Source organism: Mustela putorius, unplaced genomic scaffold (assembly GCF_011764305.1).
Source record: "Mustela putorius furo isolate JIRA1106 unplaced genomic scaffold, ASM1176430v1.1 tig00003834_pilon_pilon_pilon, whole genome shotgun sequence".
NCBI classification, from domain to species: domain Eukaryota; kingdom Metazoa; phylum Chordata; class Mammalia; order Carnivora; family Mustelidae; genus Mustela; species Mustela putorius.
In genome coordinates, this window is record NW_025421987.1 from 134835352 (window position 1) to 134848571 (window position 13220).

At 43.0% G+C, this 13220-nt stretch overlaps 1 protein-coding gene across 4 annotated transcripts in view; it reads right to left on the reverse strand.

The window, feature by feature from the left end:
- TRANK1 (tetratricopeptide repeat and ankyrin repeat containing 1) overlaps positions 1-13220 on the reverse strand; it is a 77356-nt gene that overhangs the window by 18733 nt on the left and 45403 nt on the right. For all 4 annotated transcript variants that reach the window (XM_045089092.1, XM_013059914.2, XM_004759395.3 and 1 more), the window contains 4 exons: positions 9870-10069; positions 9226-9363; positions 4710-4856; positions 2616-2772 (listed from right to left, as the gene is read on the reverse strand). In XM_045089092.1, the coding sequence (XP_044945027.1) occupies positions 2616-2772; positions 4710-4856; positions 9226-9363; positions 9870-10069 (642 nt within the window). The remainder of the gene's footprint in view (positions 1-2615; positions 2773-4709; positions 4857-9225; positions 9364-9869; positions 10070-13220) is intronic.

Genomic DNA, 13220 nt, shown 5'->3' on the forward strand with positions numbered 1-13220 from the left:
TCGGAGACAGGGGCTTTAAAATTGTGATGAAGTTATAACAAAGCCATTCAAGTGAATCCTAGTCCAATCTATGTCCTCACGAGATGAGGAGATTAACGCACTCAGAAAGGGACACCAGGGGCTCACACGGAAGAAACGCCATCTACAAGCCAAGGAGAGGGGCCTCAGAAGAAACCAAATCTGCTGACACCTTGATCGTGGCCGTCTTGCCTCCAGTACTGTAAGACAATACGCTTTATTCCAGCAGCCCAGGCAAACAGATACCTGTGTTTTCTTTCCAGGATTCATTTTAAGATGGATTTTAGCTTGCCAAGCCAGGTCGCTGTGGGCTTTGGAAGGAGGAGTCAGGGATAAGAAAGGGCATTGCTCAGTTTTCAACTTCTGTCTACCTTCCTCTCCTATGGTGACACATTCGAAGACAGAATATTCTAGTTCTTCCTAGAAAATCCAAAGCCATGTGGTTCTTAGCAAACTCCCACACAGGGGTTTTAGCAAGGAACAAGGTGACAGGGTTCTACAGTAGTTTCAAACGTGCAGACTTTGCCCTTAGAGTAAGCAATGTGACATGTCCCCATTGGTGGACACAGACTGTCACAACCACCAGCTGTCAGGCCCTTCTGCTGTCCCACTAGCCTGCTGGCGACTCCATCAGTCACCCCTCCTGCAGCTCCCCTGAGCATCAACAGCCGTGGTCAGCCCTCGCTGCAGTTTCTCAGCCTCGGCTGCAAGAAGGAGGTGGAAATCTGACTACCAGCATAAAACTCAGTCAAATCTGGGCTGAAGGGGTCCAGGATACCCTGGCCCATGGATATCAAGGTAGGCACCCAGGCAGACACGCCGGCCTCCTTTGGAGGGCGCAAAACCCTCCTTGCTGGCCCTCTGCCGTGCCCTGCAGCACTGTGTGCAAAGACGGCTTGGCAGCGTCTTGTCCTAACTCTGTGCGCGCTATTTGTGCTCTGGTGACATTCTGTCCTCACAGGGAGCTCCCCAGTATCTCCGCATAGGGCGGGTGAATGCTACCAGCACAATGATAAAGATACCCAAGTTACACAGATGCAATGCTCATCCCCAGCTTCCCCTGCACAGCGGTAACAGATTTCCTCACAGACTTTATCATGTGCAACTTATAACCCAATTAAGAATGTCCTTTTTCTGGTGTTCTTAACACTACCAAGACAGAAAATAAATTGTGGCCTTGTTTCATTCGGAATCTTTAAATGCAAGAAAATGGTCTACTTTGATGATCTCTTATAACAGGTGCCAGAATCTACTTCAGGGATGAAAGGAGTAGGCACCACAGGGAAGATTAAGAATGACCACAGCAAACCAGCACCACACCCCCACCCTTCACTTTTTGTCGAAGAAGTGAAGGCCCAGGGTGAGGAAGTAGGCCTGGACAAGGTCACATGGCTACATAGGTGGAAACTTCTAATGAGAAGCTAGGGTTTCTTCACTCCAAGACTTCAAATTTCCCCATTACACCTAACAGCCAGGGCCGAGGAAGAGAACAGCTAACCCTGGACCCAGGCTGAGCCATTGGCTGCAACCAGAAATAGTCTCCAAAAACTGGCCAGAAAATGCTCAGGAAAACAGCAGACCTCTGCACAGTGGCTGAGCCCTGCACTTTTCCCCATCCACAGAGAAATTAAGTGCGGCCTGGAGCAGCCAACTTAACAGCCAAGTCACAAAGACAACAATTTTCTCCTTTATGAAGGGCTGATGACTTCTCTGCGAGTTATCCTATCAGGAGATCTTTACTCCATTTTTTATTTAGCCAGTCTCTGGAAGTGATCAACACAACACACAATACTGGTTTGGCTTTTTAAACATTGCAAACAGCACAGAAGGGCAAAAGGGGAAAAGTAAAGGTGTCCCCATATCCTCAACAACCCGCACTCACCTGTCCTAGGAGCAGAGCAGCCACCGTGAACAGTTCCTCACTAATGGGCACTTAGGTCGTTTTAATTGCTTATAATTACAAGTAGGGCTGTGAGGAACACTCAATGTGCATGTATCTTTGAGATTTTACACAAAAACATCTCTAGGATAGGTTCCTGGAAACAGGAGTTGCTGGGTCACTTTTAACCCAGCACAATTTTCTTTGATAGATATTGCCAGTCAACTGTCCAAAGACTGTAGCAATTTGTGTTCCCCCAACAAAGCCTATTTTCTCTCAACCTCACCCAGGACCCTCACTTTTATTTTTTTTTTTAAGGAGGCTCCACACACAACATGGGGCTTGAACTTATGACCCTAAGATCAAGAGTCAAGACACACTACTGACTAAGCCACCCAGGCCCCTACCATGACCCTCATTTTTAAAAGGCCAATAAAAGATCTTCCCTGAAGGAGTTAACCTCCCCCAGTCCCATTACAGCCACACTTTCCCACACACCTTAGCAGTAAATACAAACTTTCATATCTCCAAAGAATGTGGGAAGGAAAAAAAGCACTTTCCAAAACCTATATCCTTTATACCTCACCATAAGAAGTGGAGAGTAACATGTCTTGTTTTATTTTGTTTTGTTTTGTTTTGTCTGGGGGGGGTGGTTATTATTTAAATGAGAGTAACATGCTTTGTATCCAAAATCCAGAATAGCTTAATGAAATCTTACCTTTATTTTCATCTGTCTTTACAACTTGGACAAAATTTCTTCCCATGAAATATTTGAAAGCGGGAGCCCGCTTCTCTGGGTTTTCATCAAAGATCCAGAGGTTAACCCGGGCCCGTGTAATAGCAGTGTACAGCTGCTTCAGCTCTCCATTGAGGAGCTAAATTGAGGACAAAGACGGAGAGCATTTGTCTACAGCTTCAATGTGATACACTTCAATGGGCTTACTCATTTTGGTGAAATACAGAAACCAAATTTAAGTATAGCAGAAGCATGAGCAGGACAGGAGGCTCACTGTGGCCACAGCAAAGATAAGTGAAGCTCCAGCAAGGGAGTACAACATTAGCACAGGACTGCCCTTATCTGCTGTAATTTTATATTTTGAAATAATCATAGGTTCATGGGAAGGTAATATAGAATGGTCCCATGTGCATTTTACTCAATTTATCCCAATGGCTACATCTTACACAATTTCTGTAACTTATTTTTACAAATTAAGCCAGTCATATACTTCTATGATCACTATCATTAGTACAAAATTACTCATGACCTATGCCATGATTGAGGGCTACAGATATCAGGGGGTTATGACTTGAACGTGGGGAGGCCCTACTTGATTAAATAATGCACATTTCAAAACAACAGTGGATTTGTGGCTACCTAGAGGTTTGCATAGCTAGGCAGTGATTTAACTTTTATTTCTGTAGAGCCTTCTAGGCATTTACTGAAATAACCTGATAACTGCTATTCTGTTTGTTTTTGCACTTTGTAAAAGACATAAAACCAGGGCAGTTGTTTCTCCCCAAAGCTTTTCATTTTACTCGTTCGGTTTTCACTCTCTCAAGGTTCCATCAAGCTCCATCAGTCAAGAACTCTAAAGAACTGTTCAGCTTTGGCCTTCTTCTCAGTGAGGCAGCTGCGATGTGAAGGGAAAGGAAGCTGGGTCCCTTCACAGCGTAGTAGAGAAAAATCTGTCACCCCAAAATGTGGACTGCCATCTCTTTGGCATGTAGATTATCTTAGGCTGATTATTTTTAAGAAACAAAAGGTTCACAAAGAACCTCTGACCTTCCCCTTGACTGCCTAAGAGAATTTAGACAGAGAACCTGCTCCAGAAAGGGAGCAATCACCCTAGATAACTGTAGTATGCATGAACTAATGGTGCTAAACAGGAAGCACCAAAGCAAAATCTGTTTGTGTGAATTCCTCTCTGGGTCCCATTGTTTCTGGATGGCCCAGCAAACATTTGCTTACCAAACATTCATCTTTTTCATATTCTTGTGAATTGCTTTCTTTCCCTTTGAAGCCCTAGATCCCTGGCCCCTTCTCCTTGGGTCAGGATGGCATAAATACCTCATTTTGTCTGTTTTTGGAATCTCATATTTATGTTGATTCCCTGTACATACATAATTAAACTTTATTTTCCTTTTTTAACTTTTTAAAAATATTTTATGTATTTATTTGAGAGACACACACCATAAGTGAGAGAGCAGAAGCAGTGGGTACAGCAGAGGGAGAGAGAAGCAGACTCCCTGCTGAGCAGGGAACCGGATGCAGGGCTCGATCCCAAGACATGACCTGAACCAAAGGCAGATGTTTCACCAAATGAGCCATCCAGGTGCCCCTAAATTCTATTTCCTTCTGTGAATCTGTTTCATATCAATTTAATTTTCAGACCAGCTAAAGGAATCTTAAAAGATAGAGAAAAATTTTTTCCTCCCCAACAACAGTCAAGCCTGGTATACAAGTCTCCATGAACTACTATCCTGGACTTCACAGCTGAGTTCCCTGTCAGCAACTTCAAAATTTCTGAAGAGAGTTGAGTTCCAGAGGTCAAAAGTAGGTACAACCCGTCCTCTTTCACTTTCAGACAGTGCCCCACCCATCAAGCCCCACTCTCTGCTGAGAAAACAGAGACTGAGATCCCTGCCATGCCTACTACCATCCTCCACTCCCTGGTGCTGATGCACAAGAAAGCCAGGCAAGTACCGGGCTCTATTTTTAACCTCATTTTCTCATCCAAACCTTGTTTTCGGACCACCCTCCCACCCCAACAACCCTGTCAAATAAGCGCATGGACAAATGGCAGAAAATCACCTTGTACATTTCTGGATTCACCATGAGAGACCGACCCTGGGAGGAGCAGGGTTTCTCCAAGGGCACTTCAATCAGTGGTCGGTTTTCCTGTCTGGAGTCAGATGATGAAGGCGTAAATGAAGAAATGATCTTCCACTCCTTGTAAGCCTGAACAACAATGACAAATTAAAAACCAATAGAATATGCCCTTCAGCTGTACATACATCCTCATGGTGAATTAAGCCCCTTTTCCTGGCTTAGGGGTCCCCAGCCCAGCTGTAAGAAGGTGGCCATCCTATAGCCTCTGAGGGGACCTCAGGTGGCACAGGGAGGGAAAGGGGAAGCTACCACGGAAACTCTCCCAGACATTTGGCCAAGATGGCTGAGAAGCCAGGCACACGCACCAGCTTCCAAGAGGAATGCTATAACACCCAGAAAGTTTCTTGCTTAAAGAATTTCAGCAAGCAGTATGGAGGGAGGAACCCAGTGTCATTCACCCCTTTTCACAATGTGTGAGAGATGCCACTTAGTGTCAGCTATTAAGACATATATGACAAAATTTTCTAACTAAATTATTTACTCAAGGATGGAACAAAATTCAGGAGCTGAATTACTCCTATGCACACTGTACTTCAGGAGCTGAAGTACAGTGTGCATAGGAGACTGAGAACAGACAGGACACATTTTTATCTCTGTTCTTTCACTCCTTAGCTATGTGAACCCAAACAAATTGTTTATTTATTTCCTCCACATCTCCTTTTCTTGCTCTCTAAAATGGGGATGACAGAACTATCCAAGTTTGTTTGGAAATAAAAGGAGATAATCAATGTCAAGTGTCTAATATAAACCTTGACAAATAGTTGGTATTTTAGCCATGTGTCCCTTTATCTAAACTCAACCACAAAACTACAATAACTATGTAGACCAGAAGTTGGCAAGTTTTTTTTCCAAAAACATCAGAGGATAAAAATTTCAGGTTTTGTGGGCCATGTGGTCTCTCTCACAACTACTCAACTCTGTTATTATCATGCAAAAGAAGCCATTGTCAATTATGTAGATGAATGGGCATGTGTGTTCCAGTAAAATGTTATTTTTCAACACCAAAACTGAATTTAATGTAATTTCCGTGTGTCATGTAACATTATTTTCCCTCAATTTTTTTAACCATTTAAAAATGTAAAAACCACTGTTAGCCCACGGGCCATACAAAAGTAGGCAGAGGGCTAGATTTGGCTCTTGACCATGGTTGGCAGACCCTGGGAAAGCTAAAATGCTCAGAAAACATGCAGTGTTTAGAAGGCAGAATTCCTATGAAATTTCAGATTTCATACTTAACTGTATCCTGTGAGAGTAGCTAGTTAACCCCCCTCAGCCTTTACTTTTCCATGTATAAAATGGTGCTCCTTGCCACCCATGTATCTTCTCAAGAATAATGAAAACATGGAGTGAATACAGTTCATGACCTCCTTTAAGTCACCCCATAACTTAAACTAATAAGTATCAGGTTAAATGCTTTAAGCACTAATTTATTTAATATTAATGAAATTATTATTACATTAAAATTATTTTGATATTAAAAATATAAACACTGTCTATTAAATAAGGATGGTTATGCTACTAACCAATTATGGAATTAATCACCATATTCTGAAAAGAGATGTGAATCATGTAATCATTGAAGTAGTTGGGAGTTTAAAAAAAAAAAAGCTTTCAGGACACATTTATGACTGCCCTCTTTGTAAAGCCGTTCACACCCTGAATTTCTGGCCAAGGAAGGCAGGCAAAAGACACAAGCATTTTGACATTTGCAAGGCTCTCCTGGCAGACAGCATGAGGCACAGACCAATCAACCTTGGGAGGGCTAGTAAAACACACACAATGTATTTTAAAACTGCTGAATCAGAAGGAAAAACCACTCGTACGGCCCAGGACTAACCTGTTTCCAGAAATAAAACACACTGTACTTTGAAGACAGAGCCTCTGAGGAGTAAGTTTGTGTATTTGTAGCAAGAATACAGGCCTATGGCACCTGACAATGAACACATGTAAGTCTTCCAGCTTCTTCTATTGGGACTGATCATTGTGAATTTCACCTTGGGGGTGGGGGGCTGTTCTCTAAGTGATTAACCCATAAAAGCTGTGGTTTTCCAAGTCCCTCCTATCCATTTCACACAGGAGTATGAAGGAAAGGACTCCCCTGGGAGTCCTTACACTGGGGCTGAGTATAAATGGCAAGCACCCTTCTAAGTCCCCACAGGTGTGTTTGGGGGTGACTGGAAGAAAGACTGCTGCTCCCCCAAATGAAGCCAAATCCTAGAAGAGAAGGATCTGGTGTAACCATTCCTTGGTCCCTTCCCCATCTCAGAAGATGGCCCTGGCAACTACGTAGTTGAACAGGGAGCAACAAATCCTCTAAAGAGAAGAATCACACACCAAGGCAACAAGAACACTCCCACACGCATGTGCAGAGAGTGTCTGCCAGAAACACAAACCGAGGGTGGAAGAAGAGGCCAGGGGTGGGGAGAAGAGATCTCCACTGTCCCCCGTGTCAAATACAATTATTATGCAGCAGCCTACAGCCAGTCACCCCAAAGGAAACCCAACATGAGGAGCTAGACCTCAGGTGATTGAAGACTTAGGTGATCCTGTCTTTCCTCTGCTTTGATTAAAGCACTTCCTCTCATTTAGAAATGAGATGTTTTTTGGTCTTGACTCTGTTGATGATAAATGCAGGGTGTACTCTGTGTCGGGGGCAATGCATAATGACATTCCTCAGGAATCGAGAAGCACCACACAAGGAGTCTTTTTGGAAGTCTTATTGTGCACATGGGATGACGTGGATGTTACTGAAAGATTCCACTTGTGATTATTTTATGCTTATGCAACAAACTGAGCCATTGGTTGGGAGCACAGGGTCAAGATATCTGGGTCTTTGCTATTTCCATCATCAGGGTGAGACAAATAACTGGATTTTTCTTTCACAAACAGAATTGACCACAAGTTACAGATCCGTAAGTCCAGAGTTCCTTGGGCTTCTTACTGGCACAAGCATACAACTGGCAGTTAATAAAGGACAGGAACAACAAAGTCTTACCCCTTCCTCTTTCAGCACAGCCTCGGTCCAACCATGACCAATGGATGTATTATGAGAAAAAAGAGTTAGTTCTCAGAGAATAAAAATGGTTCCAGGATTAATGAAAGTGCATCTGATTTCATTAGCAAAGTCAATAGGAAAGGAATGCACTTAAGGTATGGCAATGATATACTCATCGTGGAAGGTTCTGGAAGCCAATTTGCATGCGGGGCTTTAAAAGGAAATGAGTACAGAAGGAAGATCGCGAAACTGAGAAATCAGAGCATCTAAGTTGGTCTCCAGGCTCTGGCACCTACACTATTACTATGTGCAAATTACTTAATTTCCATAACCCTCAGCTTTATCTGTAGAATGAGGGTAATGGAAAAACGTACAACTTCAGAGGGTTAGTAGAGGATGAAAGGAAACAAAGCATTGGAAGAGGACTTTATAAACCATGAAGTACCCATGAAGTACCCATAGGAATATTAGTTAGAGGTATCATCAGGGCAATTCTATTTTTTAAAAGACCAGGAAAAAAAAAATCAGGACTCCATTTAAAATAGTCAGTTCTGGGCAGGTCTTAAGGGGTCAAAGCTAACGGTGCTTCTCACCTAAGTATGAACCACAGCCCCTTCAAGCATGCACCATGTGCAATGGGAAGTCTGCAACAGGAACCAGGACACAGTCAGCTAAGTGCCCAGAGGAGACCCCCCAGCACAGTCAGCAGCCAGCCTGAGCCCCCACCAAAAGACAGTGGTGAAAAAGAAACCAGTGGCTCGAGTTGGTGACTCTATCCATAACTACTGAGCTCAGGAAGAAAGACCATCCCAAGGACTCAGGAGCCATGTCAAAGCAGTGGGCTGGCACGGAGGTCCTGGGGGTCGATCCAGGGATGCTTTCACTGCCATGGTCAGCATGGGCCGCAAGCAGTGGTGAAGCCATGCCAGAAGGGAGCTCCGGAGGGGCAGCTGTCCTCATCCCCCACATTACCTGATCCAGTGGCCAGGAACCAAGCCTCATTTGTCTTCCCGGAGTTTTCTCTTTCTATGAACTGAACTTGCCCAGTTCTGTCCTCATAGGGTGGACACTGCTAACCTTGCCTTCATTTGCAAAGCTCTCCTTAGAGCTCACTCCAACTGGAGCATCCTTGGGAGTCAAGGATAACAGAGCTAGTGAACACTGGCAGCTGGCACTCGGGTACCAGGCATTCAGAAGAAAGAGAGAGCAGGGCAGGGCACGGGAGAACCAGCACCATGACACACTGGGAAACCACCCACCGCCACTGACAAAACCCATATCCAAGCACACAAAGCCCCCGCCGAATGGGTGATGCTCCAGAACGGAAACAGGTACCTGTGACAAACTCACTTCTACTCAGCTCCACGTTCTCCTTCCCAGAGCGGAAGTGTAGCTCATACATATATGCATGCACAGCGTGGAAAGGAATTCAGCATAACATACCTCAGAGTCAGTGAAAAAGTTGTAAAGGAGGACATCGTCAAATTCTAAACCTTTTGCTTCATACACGGTTAGCACAAGGGCTAACCCCAGCTCTTCTGGAATTTTCTCTTTTGCCATTTCATTAGCTACAAGGATTACCTGGGGGGAAAGAAAGAAGAAGAAAGTAGGAAAGAGAAAACATCATGTTGTACAACAAGGGATCTGGAAAAGCTCAGCCAACTTCTGTGGGAGGCAAGTAACATCTTTTTTTTTTTTTTTTTAAGATGTTATTTATTTATTTGACAGACAGAGATCACAAGTAGGCAGAGGGCAGGCAGAGAGCCTTGGGAGGCTCCCCACCAAGCAGAGGGTCCTACACGGGGCTGGATCCAGGACGCTGGGATCATGACCTGAGCCGAAGGCTGAGGCTTTAACCCACTGAGCCACCCAGGGGCCCCAGGTAACAGCTTTAAAAAGAAGTGGCTGGCCTGGATTTGGTCCACCAGCTGAAATATTAAAAATTGCTCCTTTACCTGGAGCTGAAATTTACCCATTCTGGCAGAGGACCTACTGAACTCTACACTGCAGAATAATACAGCCTCCCAACCCTTTTGTCAACCACAAACTGCCTTTTATTTCACAACACACAATCCCAAGAAGCTCACCTGGTGGGCTCCGAATTCAATAGGCTGCGTTTTCCTTTTGTTCCCTCGTAGCAAAATTGCCAAGTCGCTCACACTGCAAGACTCCAGGACTGTTGGTTTGGGACCATCAAAAAGGCCAGAATCCCTGGGGAGGCGATCAAAAGATTCCGGGAAATAGAACTGAAGTAAATCCACCACCCCAGATGCCAGATTGAGGATTCCTGAGATAAAACAGAAAATACACGTCAGATATGGAGCAACACGATGACCACATGGCTGGGGGGGTTTCTGGGTGCTTTTGTGCTTTTTTTGTGGGTTTTTTTTTTTTTAATTGGGGCTTTTTTTTTTTTTTCTTGAGAAACAATATTGGTCCTGATAGTATGGATAATTGCAAGTCAGTTTCTAGTTCCCATTAGATTATCACTTTGGCTCTGGTACAGGGCATGAAGGCAGAGATATGTTGCTAAGGTTTTGTTGGATCTCGTTCCCGACCTACACTCATTTTAGTATATGTGCTGCCGAAGCGAGCACCCGACCTACACTCATTTTAAAAAAAAATTACTTCATAAAGAAAAATCAAGGCAGAAATATAATTTAAATAATTAGAGCTGTTAAAATGCTAATACAAGGGGCTGGCATAGATGGTAAGAAAACAAAAATTATTAGGATCCTCTCGTTGGAGCTTGGAGCCAGAGAGACATTGCCATGGTAACAGCAGTGCTGAATGTTAGGCAGGGGCCGAAGGCAAGGCCTCCATCACCCTCCCACTGGGTTTATACCCAGCTAAGAGGTCTAGCCTAAGAAAAATGGTGGAGCTGGAGAAAGGATTTTGTGAAGAATTTTCTCCCTGGGTCCTGTTGCTTATCTAAGCTCTGAGTAACGTGGCCAGTCACACAGACTGAACACTACCACCTTGAGAGAAGCACCTTCATAAAAATATCCCATTTAATCATCAGGACTGCTCAGCAATATAGATCAGACAATCCCCACCTTTACAAGCAGACACTCCAACATCTAAAAAGTTAGTAAAAACCTCCAAGTGATAGGATTTGAAGTTGAACTGAGCACAGAGCATCCTGGGTCTCTCTCCATGGTTCACTCTGTGCCGTGTGCCCTTTGCCTGATGGCAGGTAGAACACCATGTTCTTGGTAGAACCCCATAAGATGGGCCTATGTGTCCCCACTGCTATAACCAAACAATAAGGAGAAATTTTACTTCTCGGTAGTAGTATTATTAGATGTATACAGTTGGGAGCACAAATGGAAATTGCTTAACTGAAGCAAATCAGCTGCTACTGAGGTTCCCTCCTCTTTTAGCAAAGGCCAGAGGTATACATTAGTGGGAAAATCAGAAAAGGACACAGAAGTATTGCCTACAGTGATGAATGGGAATCCACAGAAATGCCCTTCCAGAGAAACTAGATGAATAATTTTTAAATGAGCCTACCCAAAGAATAAAAGATGGTTCCACCATAAAAAGGATTAAAACTCTGATGCCTCCTACAACATGGAGGAGCCCTAAAAATATTATGTTAATCACTTAGCCAGACACAAAAGGCCACATATTATATGATTCCTATTACATGAAATGTCCAGAATAGGCACATCCACAGAGACAGAAAGTAGGGGGTGAGTAGGAATGAGGAGTGACTGCTAATGGTATAGGGTTTCTTTTTGGAGTGATGAAAATTCTGGAATTGGGTAATGGTAACGGTTGCACAGCCTTGTGAACATATTAAAACCATTAAACTGCATATTTTAAGCGGGTAGTTGTTATGTATGTGAATCTTAATTTTTAAAAAAGAGAAAAAAGGGGAAATATTCCCTAAACATAGTACATATTCACTACATAATCAATAAATACATGTGTGTGATAAATGCATTTAATGTATATAAAGAAAAAAGATCAAAAGGAAATGAAAAAAAAAAATGTTAGCCACAAATGGCCTTACATGTAGCTTGTACATTGTTATTAACACTTTAGGTGTTTTAAGAAATCTCTAAAATCTAGTACATATGATTTGGGCTTTTTCTGGTTCCATACACAGAAGTATATATGCATAGTCTTCCCTCCATTAAAAGATGGGGTTTATGTAGTCATTGTCCTAATGGGTTACTTAGCAAAAACATCAAAAATCCCTAAATCCCAGGAACATCTCTTATTTCTGCCATGCTCTTTCTTGCCAATCAGAAAGGCCGCTGGCCCCAGACCAGTGGCACTGAACCAAGGGGTCAGTCGGAATGAGGGGCTCATTCAACTCCTCATGCCAAATCCTTCTACTAGATCCAACAACAGAAAAGGGGGTGCCACTGGAGCCACGTCCTGAGGACAGAAAGAGTGAGCTATGTGCCTCAGTTACCCGGCCCACACACAGTGCCAGGCAGGGGAGCTCAATAAATGTCTTAACAGATGAGCGAGGGCCAGGGCTCTATTTCCTATTAAGAGAATCATTACTTTGTGCCAACTCTTGATACACAATCCAAGTCCCATGTATAAGACCACAGAAGAAGAACAAGTTGAACTGTTCAGATGCACCAAGATCCTGTGATTTTTTTTTTTTTTTCCAAATGCATCATTGGTGAGGAATTCCAGAGACCTGGAAAGCTGGGCTGAGTTGTATGAAACAGCTACACTCTGGGGGGCCACCTGCCTTCTAATCATTTTCTGACTCCTGAGATAAACAAATCAGAGTTTTAATCTCATTTTACAATGTGTGTGGGGAGAGGGTGATATGCATGTGTTTTCTCTTTCCACCAAACCAAAGCCTACCTGAGCCGTATCTAGAAAAAGAGCACCTATCAAAAACCTACAATAAACATCAGACTTAAATGGCGAAATGGTAAATATATTCCCATTAACTGCAAAAATAACACACAGATGCCTGTTAAAGCTTGTGCTTAAGGTCCCGGCAAATTAAATAGAACAGGTAACAATGAAAGATAAATATAGAAAAGAAGATAAAGACTGACCCTATCTGCAGAAAAATGCCATAACCCAAAAGTTAGAATGTTCAATATGATTGTTAGATTGACCAGATCAACATATAAAACCCAACATATAAAACCCAAAACTGGTATAGAGCATTCCTCTATACCAGTAATAACTGATAAAAAATGTAAAAAAAAAAAAAGAAAGAAAGAAATAAAGGGGGGCAGCCATGATAGTTACAGAAAGTATAAGATCCCCAGTACAAATATAACAGCTGTGTAAAATGTCTGGGGAAAATTACAAAATAGTACTGAAAGCAACTAAAAGAAGACCTGAATAGGGAAATACACTAATGTCATGGTTCAGAAATCCCAAAGGTGTGAAGATGTGAATTCTTCCCAAAGAGCAATAAATTCAATGAAATTCCAATCAAAATTACAAAG